A 9,804-nucleotide genomic window follows, 5' to 3' on the forward strand; every position below is an offset into this window, starting at 1 on the left:
ATGAAGCAAGAGGAGTGCAGAAAATCTAAGAGGAATGAGAACAATGAATGAGAGACCAAGGTTATGAATAATTGTTCTCATTTCTTTTAGATTTCCTTGAGACTCTGGATATAGTGGGAGAATAATGTAGACCACTACTCAAAATCATAAAAAAGACCAGTCATACTGATTGGCTAGATAGAGTCTGGTGGAACCCAAGAGACTATGGCCCTCAGTGTGGAACTAAACTTACTCCCATAGCTCAGATTTCAGCCAATCAATAGTTGGGTCTACACAGGGTACAATTAGTATTAGGGAGTTATGCATTACTTAGAATAACCAATCATTTGAAGTGAAAAAGGTGGCATTTACCCAACGACAAAATTTAAAATGCTAGGAAGGAGGAATGGAAATGGGAAACAGGAACTGGGAAAAGTGATGTTATAATTAATAACATGAAACAAAATGTGTATTAATTGTGGAATGGAAAACTGATTCGTTATTGTCTAATTTACAATAGAAAACCCTATTGTAGCTATTTTTTATGAGATGTACTTACTGCCAAATATTAAGAATTATACAAATATGTGCCAGATGGCCATAACTTCTAAGGAGGCTAGGAATTTTACAAAATATGCAAATTATTTTTGTTTACTATATTATCAAAATTCTAATGAATCAGAATTAACTAGATAACTGGTTTTTATGTTCCTGCACACTTGATTTCAGTGGATAGGGATTGAGGAGGCTCAACAGCTTGCCAACATACTACATGTTTAGTTTTTCCACTCATTTTATAACCACAGACAGTTGTGTATTGTTGTAGTACATGCAAGTGGTTCCATATTCATAATACTTCCAGGCCCCATAAAACCAGCACATGACATTAGGGGGCTTCAAAATATTTGTAGAAAAATTCTATTATCTTTTAATTACAATTTTCTGTCAACTTTTCAAAATCTCCATGTACAGTTAGAGAACTTACTTATGGCCAGAAGGAAATATAAGACAGACGGTTTGAAGAGACCCGAGATAGTTAAACATTCATTGTGCCAAACTGGCTGATGAACACGTGGGGTTCATTGAAGGATGGAGATAAATGGCTCAGTGAGCCTCGCCTTTCTAGTTCTTGGGTCTCTCACTTTCTGATGGTCAGTCCAGGATGGAGCTGCCTTAGCCAGTTCCCTGCTTCAGCTGCCAAGGCTCACTTCCTGTAGGACATCCCTGGAGAGGAAGCCACATGGACCTACCCTGATGCAGCCCTGCGTGCTGGAGCAGCCATGTGGAGACCCCTGCCACCGCTGAGTTACTTACACATTCACTGAATCAGCTTTCCTCCTGCAGTGGGCATCATAGTGTGTATTTTGTGAGATAGAATAGGACTTTGTGGATTGGTGTCAGACATATGGGCTAATGTTGGACTTGTGGGCTTGGGCAGCACTTGGTTGGGATGTTTTCTTGATGTGCACTTACCTTTATACAAAACTCTCTCATACATGAGTTTCTGTGGATTTGTTTCTCTAGTGTACCCAGACTAACAAGACCCTAGAATTCCAGTCTGTTAATGAATGTGAAAAAAGAGACCAGTTCCTGGTTAGATAAATATGAAGTATTTAGGGTTAAAAATGGACAGAAAGTTATATAGTTAAAACATTGGCTAAATTACAAATGTTTTCACCCTATTATCTGTGGAAACAGCAATCTATTCTCAGTATAGAATTAAAAAATATTTACATATTTTAAAAATAAACGAATGCTTTTTAGTGAGGGTACACATCTGGATAATCTTTCCTAGTTCTTTCCTTTGTAGAATATATGGGGGTTTCAAAAAGCTCATGGGAAAATCCCATTATCCTTTCCCCCCCCCCACAAATGTTTTGAAGTGCCCTTGTATAAAGAGTATTGTTAAAAAGTATTTAGTAGTCTTCAAAATATAAATACTCTGGTTGAAGACCCGAGTTGGCTGCCAACATTTAACAAGTATCTTTTTTGTGAACCCGTTGGTGGATGTGAAGGTTGGAGCTCTGGCTGAAGCCTTTGCCACACTTGCTACATACATCGGGCTTCTCTCCAGTATGTACTCGCTGATGAATGACAAGTGTGGAACTCTGGGTAAATCCTTTGCCTCACCTGCCACAAAGACAGGACTTCTCACCAGTGTGGACTCGGAGCTGGATGCGAAGATCTGGACTCTGACTGAAGCCCTTCCCACAGTCATCGCGTTGATAAGGCTTCTCTCCAGTGTGTATGCGCCGGTGAAGATGAAGGTTGAACTCTGACTGAAGCGCGTTCCGCATTCTCCACAGTTGTAGGGTCTCTCTCCTGTGTGGACTCGCTGGTGGATGTGCAGGTTAGAGCGCTGACTGAAGCTCATACCACACTCCCCACATTCAAAGGGCTTTTCTCCAGTGTGGACTCGCTGGTGGATGTGCAGTTTGGAGCTCTGACTAAAGCCCTTTTCACACTTGTCACATTTATAAGGTTTCTCACCTGTATGAACTTCAAGATGAAGGAGAAGACTTGAGCTTCTTGTGAAGCCCTTCCCACATTGCTCACATTTATAGGGACTTTCTTCTGTGAGGTCTTTCTGATGAACTAATAATTCTGGATTCTGATTAAATTCCTTACCATATGGAACATAGCTATGTAGTTTCTCTTCTGAGTGGCTTCTCTCATATGGATGAACATTTGGTCTGGTCTTCAGCATTTTCCCACAGTCATTGCAGTTATAAAGTTTCTCAGTTGTATGAACTTTCTTATGACTATAACTAGTAAACTGTGACTTACAACCACATTCGTCTTTTTCATTATTGTCAAAAGGATCCAAAGATCTTTCACCTGACTGTTCTGGCAAATTGCCTCACCACTCAACAACGGAGGGACTGATTCTGCTATATCTGACTGACCTATACCTTGAAGGTTCTCTGAATAACAGTCCAGGGGAGGGCTGCCCCTCCGTATTGTTTTTCCCTCAGGGCTTTCTTCAACAACAAAGAGACTTTTGTGTTCCTGAAAATCTTGTGGTTCATTCTTATAGAACTTCACTGAAGAGAGCTGTGTGGACATTTGGCTTGGGACTTTCAAAGCCAGATAGTCTTCATTTTCTCTGTTTTTTACATAATCTCTATGAAGAGTTACCATATTCTTACTTCTAAAAACATGAGAAGATGCTTCTCTCCTGTTTTGACAAGGGGAAAGATCTAGTTCTGGGTCTCTATATATTTCCCCTTGAAGATTCACAATATAATCTTGATTCCCAGTTATTGTGTTGGGCATCTTTTCCAAAATTTGCCAGCAGGAAAGCTCTTCATGTAAATTATACCTAAATCCCTTCTTTGAAGATTCTCAACAGTTTCCATTCAGGTTTCCTAGGGAACAAGAGAATTCAGGGCTACAAAGACATAAAGTGTAGACTTAAGTTTTCTTGAGTGGCTACGGCCTGCAGACTGACTAACTAGTAAATGCTAATCTTTCTGTCCTGAAGTCATATCCTTTGAATTAATGTGAGTGAGTGTGTGTGTGTGTGTGTGTGTGTGTGCAAAAGAGAGGCAGACAGACAGACCTGGGTATAAGAGATAGGAACACCCTTCTGTTCTTAAGTGTAGTCAATAAAAAGTATTCCTCTTTTAATGTTACAGCCTTGGCATGAATAACATTTTGTTTCACTTGACTTCATTTATTAGTAATCTCACTAACAGGTGTTACTTAAGACTGCAAAGAGAAAAGTTGAAATCAAGGTAGAACCTGATGTGAAGAAGCACAAACATGTCAAAACAAGACAATACGATGTAAGTGCTACAATAGGCAGATGAAAAACCAGCATGAATACAAAGAATGGGGCATTCTATCTGAGCACAGCACTTGGGCATTTTGGAGAAATGATATAAGGGTGGAAAAGTGAAATGTGGTGCAAATATGTTTAGGAAAACTGTAAGAAGCGTCTTATAAAGGAAATAATGTGAGTAAATATGGTAAAGAATGTGCCCTGGAGAGCAAAGGAGAGACAAGAAATGTTTAATGTATAATACCATGAATTTAGGGCTAAATCCCTCAGTGATTTTAAAGTTATCGTATGTATTATGTGATGTCAAGTCGATTCTGACCCAAAGTGTCCCTTTGGGGTCATTATAATCTTTATGGAAGCAGATTGCCAAATCTTCCTCCCACAGAACTGCTGGTAGATTAGAACTACGGACCCCTACTTAGCACCCATGTGCTTAAGCACCACCCCACCAGGGCTCCTCTTTAAAAAAATATTTTTTTCTCCTCTTAATGCTACTAGAATATTTAAATATGAGTGAAATTAATAACCTCATGACCACATATCAACACTATTGGAAGACAGCAAGACTTTTGGTAGAGAGAAGATTAAACTTTGGGAGCAAATGGAAGAAAAATTATCAAAGTTATAGCTATGGAGAGAAAAGCACACTGAGGTGCCTTTTCCATCTGTCACATTGTCCTAAGTCTGTGGAAGTGAAGACACTGACTGCTTCTTGAGTATAAATTTGTACCCACTCTCATTCCCTATGAAGAATACGCAACATCAGCATTCCAGTTTGGGTACTGTACTCTTCAGATTTCCACGCATAGTTGTAAGATGAAATTTATACAAGATTACTTCCTGTACATTGTTTACAGAGAAGTAGAGAAGCGTTGAGGATATGGAAGAAACTTGTGTATATTTTATATTTAAATAAAATTGTGTATATTTAAATATTTTTTAACAATGTGAATGCATTCATTATTTTTTACATAAAATAAAAACCTGAATCAGCACATTACTTGGAAATATGATAATAAACCCTGTAAGGAATAGCTGCAAGGATTAAAACTTATTGCTTCTGGGAAAAGCAATATGGAAATTTGCAGGAATAGAATGGGGACTACTGGGTTTTGTTACAAAACTTTCAGTATGGAATATCTGATTTACCTATGTAAACATATTGCTTTGTTTATAAATTTTTTAAGTACTGGCAAAATTGGAAAGTATAATAAAAATTTAGATGGGAACAACTAAACAGCGTGGACCAAAGATGCTATTAAATCATCAAGTTACACTGCTTTAACAATACAGAGTGGTTGTCGAAATTGCAGTTATACGAAGATGGTGGCGGCTGGTTGGGCGCGGTGTGGCGGTCGCTGACCTGCGAGGCTGGCAGGCGTGCGCCGAGCCTCCGCGTGTCCCCGGGCTGCGCACCCCTGATGCTGCGTGGGTGCTGAGCCCTCTCTGGCTGGGGCGATGGTGAAGTATTTCCTGAGCCAGAGCGAGCTCGAGTTCCTGGGACCAAGTGTTCGCCGCCTTCTGGCAGCGGTACCCGAATCCCTACAGCAAGCGTGTCCTGACAGGAGACATGGTGCACCGGGAGGTGACCCCTCACCAGAAGCTCCTATCCAAGACCAACAGGAAGCCCCGCTGGGCCGAGCGACTGTTTCCTGTCAATGTCGCTCACTCGGTGTACATCCTGGAGGACTCCGTTGTGGACTAACAGAATCAGACTATGACCACATTCACCTGGAACATCAACCATGCCCGGCTCATGGAATTTGGTCTGGCCCGGTTTAAAAGCAACGTGACCAAGACTATGAAGGGCTTTGAATACATCCTGGCCAAGCTGTAAGGTGAGGCCCCTTCTAGACGCTTGTTGAAACCGCCAAGGAAGCCACAGAAAAGGGAAAGGAGACGGCACTGGCAGCTACCGAGAAGGCCAAGGACCTGGACAGCAAGACAGCCACCAAGAAGCAGCAGCAGCAGTTCGTGTAGCCAGCCCAGCCCTCTGCCCCCACCCATGACCAGACGATCTGGCTCCACCCCACTGAGGAGCCTGCAGTATGCTTTCTTAATTAAAAATCAACTTCCAGCCCCTATGTACTGTCTGGGGGCATGGGGATGTGTGTGTCCATTTGGCACTGCAGGACACCAAGCATGTCACCCATGTGTGTGCCAAGCCTGCTTATTTCCCCCGTGGGCAGCTGAGGGACAGACAGAGAGGTGCAGACCTGCCCTCACAGCTCACAGTGCCCAGGAGATGTTGTCTTGAACACTAGACTAAGCTCCACAGGAGCAGTGATCTGTTTGCTCTCTGATGTGTCCCAGGTACTGAAACAATACCTAGCACATAAGAAGCACTCAATAAATACTTGTTGAATTAAAAATAAATAAATAAATAAAAGAAATTGCAGTTATATGAAAATCAAAGAGAAAAGAATTTTATTGATGGCAGGTTTGTAAAGTAGCAGTGAAAAGTTAAATATTATGTTTTTAAAACTTAAAATAATATGAAAAATGAAAAAATACGAAAATGAGTATCAGGAGGAAATGCTGGCAGAATTAAAAAAGGGATTAAAAACATTTTATTAGGCCTTGAGAGTGATTGGGACAGGGAGTGTATGGGTGTGCTTTGTACAATTGATGTATGTATATGTATGGATTGTGGTAAGAGTTGTTGGAGTCCCTAATAAAATGTAAAAGAAGAAAAAAAAAAAAAAAGAAGTAAAACCTCAAAAAAAAAACAAAAAACATTTTATTAGGAGGTCTTACAGATATTATTATAATCCATAGTTCCATGAGATCAAGCATAATTGTACAATTGCTGCCATCATGTTTTTTCTTGCCCTCATCATCTTCAATACATTTTCTTTTCTTCTTAAACTCCTTGATCCGTTCCCATTTATCTCCTCCCTCCACACCCTAAACCCTCAGTATATGATATATTATTATTATTTTGCATTTAAGTTACAGCATCCCATGTATACATTCTCCTTAAATTCTGATGTTCGTTCCCTTCAAGAGGGGTTATACAGTCATCATAGCTGTGCCTCCTTTCCCTGTCTCTCTTCCTGTATCCTCAGGGAGCCAATACTTACTTTACTGTTTCTGAGGGGATAATCTAACTTGAATTTCATGCATCAAAAGATCTTGGTTGTACCCATGTACATAAGCAGGATTAGCAAGATTAGTGAGGTAAAACTAGGGCCATAATAGTGGGAGGAGGAAATTTTAAAGAACTAAAGGATAGCTGTGTTTCATCAGTGCTCTACTGCACCCTGGATATATCATCCCTATTGTGTGGCTCTTCTGGGAGGGACTGTCCAATTGTCTTACAGATGGGCTTTGAGTCTCCACATTGCCCATGTTCCTTCATGTCGGTTTGATTGCTTGATTTTGAACTTCTGATACCTTTTCCTGTCAACACCTTGTGATCACACACACTGGCATGCTTCTTTCCTGTGAGCTTCATTACTTCCTTGCTAGATGGCTGCTTGTTTGACATCAAGCCTTTAAGACCCCAGACGCTATATCTTTTAATAGGTGGACACCATCAGCTTTCTTCACCACATTTACTTATGCACCCATTTTTTCTTCAGGTATTGTGTTGGGAAGATGAGTATCCCATATTTCCACATTATTATAACAAACCATTCTTGTACTGAGGTAAGATTTAAGTGGAGGCCCAAAGTCCGTCAGCTTCCCTAGTATACTTACTTACATATACATGCTTAGATAAATATACCTATCTTAATATACTTATATCTTCACATATATACATATCTATCTCTACAACCTGTATATATAATATATAACATACCTATCTTAATATACTATATTATTATATTATATTAATATACTATATTATAACATACAATATACCTATATTATATTATAGACAACATAATATATTATATATAATGTTGCATATAATATATAACATATATTATATTATAATATATAATTATTTCTACAATATATTATATATTATAATATATAATATACCTATCTTAATATACTTATATCTTCACATATATACATCTCTATCTTTACAACCTGTATATATAATTTTTTTTAAATCTTTTTATTGGGGCTCATAAGGCTCTTATCACAATCTGTACATACATCAAATGAGCAAAGCACCCTTATACATTCGTTACACTCGTCACTCTCATAATTCACCTTCCACTTGGGTTCCTGGAATCAGCTCGGTTTCCCTTTTTTTCCCCCCATCCCCCTCCCTCCCTGATCCCACCCCTGGTCCCTTGATAGTTTATAAATAATTATTATATCTTATCTTACACTCCCCGGCGTCTCCCCTCACCCGCCTCCCCCTTGCCAATCTCCCAGAGAGGAGGTTACACATAGATCTCCGAGATCGGTTCTCCCTTTCTACATGCCCTTCCCTCCTGGTGTCGCCACTCCCACCGCTGGTGTTGAAGGGTTCGTCTGTCCTAGATTCCCTGTGCCTCCAGATCCCCACTGCACCGCTGTACATCCTCTGGTACAACCAGGTCCGCAAGGCAAGGTAGGATTGGGGTCATGATGATTGGGGGGGGGGGGGAGGAAGCGTTCAGGAACTAGAGGAAGGTTTTGAGTTTCATTGTTGTTACACTGAACCCTGTGTGGCCCATCTCCTCCTCACTACCCCTCTGGAAGGGGTGTTCAGCTCTCTACAGGTGGGCATTGGGTCCCCATCATGCACTCCCCCTCTTTCACGGTGATGTGATTCTCACCACCACCCCACCTTTGATGTTGGAGACCTGGTCTCCTCTGTCCTTCATGGTCACCTATGTTGGTGTGCTGCTTCCGTGTGGGCTCGGTTGCTTCTGGGCTAGATGGCCGCTTGTTTGCTTTCAAGCCTTTAAGTCCCCAGACGCTATATCTCTCAGTAGCCAGGCACCATCCGCCTTCTTCACCACACTTGCTTATGCACACTTTCGTCTTAAGCCATTATGTGGGGAAGGTGATCACACAATGATTGTTTTTGTTCCTTTGTATCTGCTACATGGTCCATTCAACACCTTGTATTCGCTTAGGCCGTGTGCTTCTTCTCTGTGGGCTTTGTTGCTTCTGAGCTAGATGGCCGCTTATTTGCCTTCAAGCCTTTAAGACCCCAGACGCTATATCTTTTTTTGATAGCCGGGCACCATCAGCTTTCTTCACCACATCTGCTTACACACACGGCTGTCTTCAGTGATCATGTCGGGAAGATGGGTATCCTGCAATGGCTGCTTAGCAGGGCGAGGTGCTATTGTATTGGGGGCCTGTATATATAATTTTTACAGGCTAGTTGTTTCCTCTATTTCTTTTTCTCTTTCTTCCTGATGAAAAGGAATCTTTTTTTTAGTCATTTTCTTGAGGCTCATACAACTCTTATTACAATCCATACATACATCAATTGAGCAAAGCATTCTTATACATTTGTTGTCCTCATCATTCTCAAAATACATTCATTGTCCTCATCATTCTTAAAATTCGCCTTCTGCTTGGGTTCCTGGAATCAGCTCATTTTTCGTTTTTCCCTCCCCCTCCCTTCCCATTCCCCCTTCCCTCATGAACCCTTAATAATTTATAAATTATTATTAAAAAATAATTTTATTAGGGCTCATGCAACTCTTTTTTTAAAAACAATTTATTAGGGGCTCATACAACTCTTATCACAGTCCATACATATACTTACATCTGTATGTATGTATAAAGCACATTTGTACATTCTTTGCCCTAATCATTTTCTTTTTTTTTCCTTTTCTTTTTTTACATTTTATTAGGGACTCATATAACTCTTATCACAATCCATACATATACATACATCAATTGTATAGAGCACATCCATACATTCCCTGCCCCAATCATTCTCAAAGCATTTGCTCTCCACTTAAGCCCTTTGCATCATGTACTCTTTTTTTTTCCCTTCCCTCCCCGCTCCCTCCTCCCTCATGTGCCCTTGGTAATTTATACATCGTTACTTTGTCATATCTTGCCCTATCCGGAGTCTCCCTTCCCCCACTTCTCTGCCGTCCCTCTCCCAGGGAGGAGGTCACATGTGGATCCTT

At 40.5% G+C, this 9,804-nt stretch overlaps 1 protein-coding gene and 1 pseudogene across 1 annotated transcript; one reads left to right on the forward strand and one right to left on the reverse strand.

Annotated features, from left to right (window-relative positions):
* Positions 1-1,952: 1,952 nt before the first annotated feature.
* Positions 1,953-3,309, reverse strand: ZNF239 (zinc finger protein 239). Its single transcript, XM_075528396.1, is given in 3 exon segments — positions 1,953-2,251; positions 2,254-2,811; positions 2,814-3,309. Coding segments are annotated over 3 exon segments (1,299 nt in total). The 5' UTR covers positions 3,256-3,309.
* Positions 3,310-5,221: 1,912 nt separating this feature from the next.
* LOC142423056 (PRELI domain-containing protein 1, mitochondrial pseudogene) lies at positions 5,222-5,743 on the forward strand (annotated as a pseudogene).
* The last annotated feature ends 4,061 nt before the right edge of the window (positions 5,744-9,804 follow it).

Source organism: Tenrec ecaudatus, chromosome 12, assembly GCF_050624435.1.
Source record: "Tenrec ecaudatus isolate mTenEca1 chromosome 12, mTenEca1.hap1, whole genome shotgun sequence".
Taxonomy (NCBI): Eukaryota; Metazoa; Chordata; class Mammalia; order Afrosoricida; family Tenrecidae; genus Tenrec; species Tenrec ecaudatus.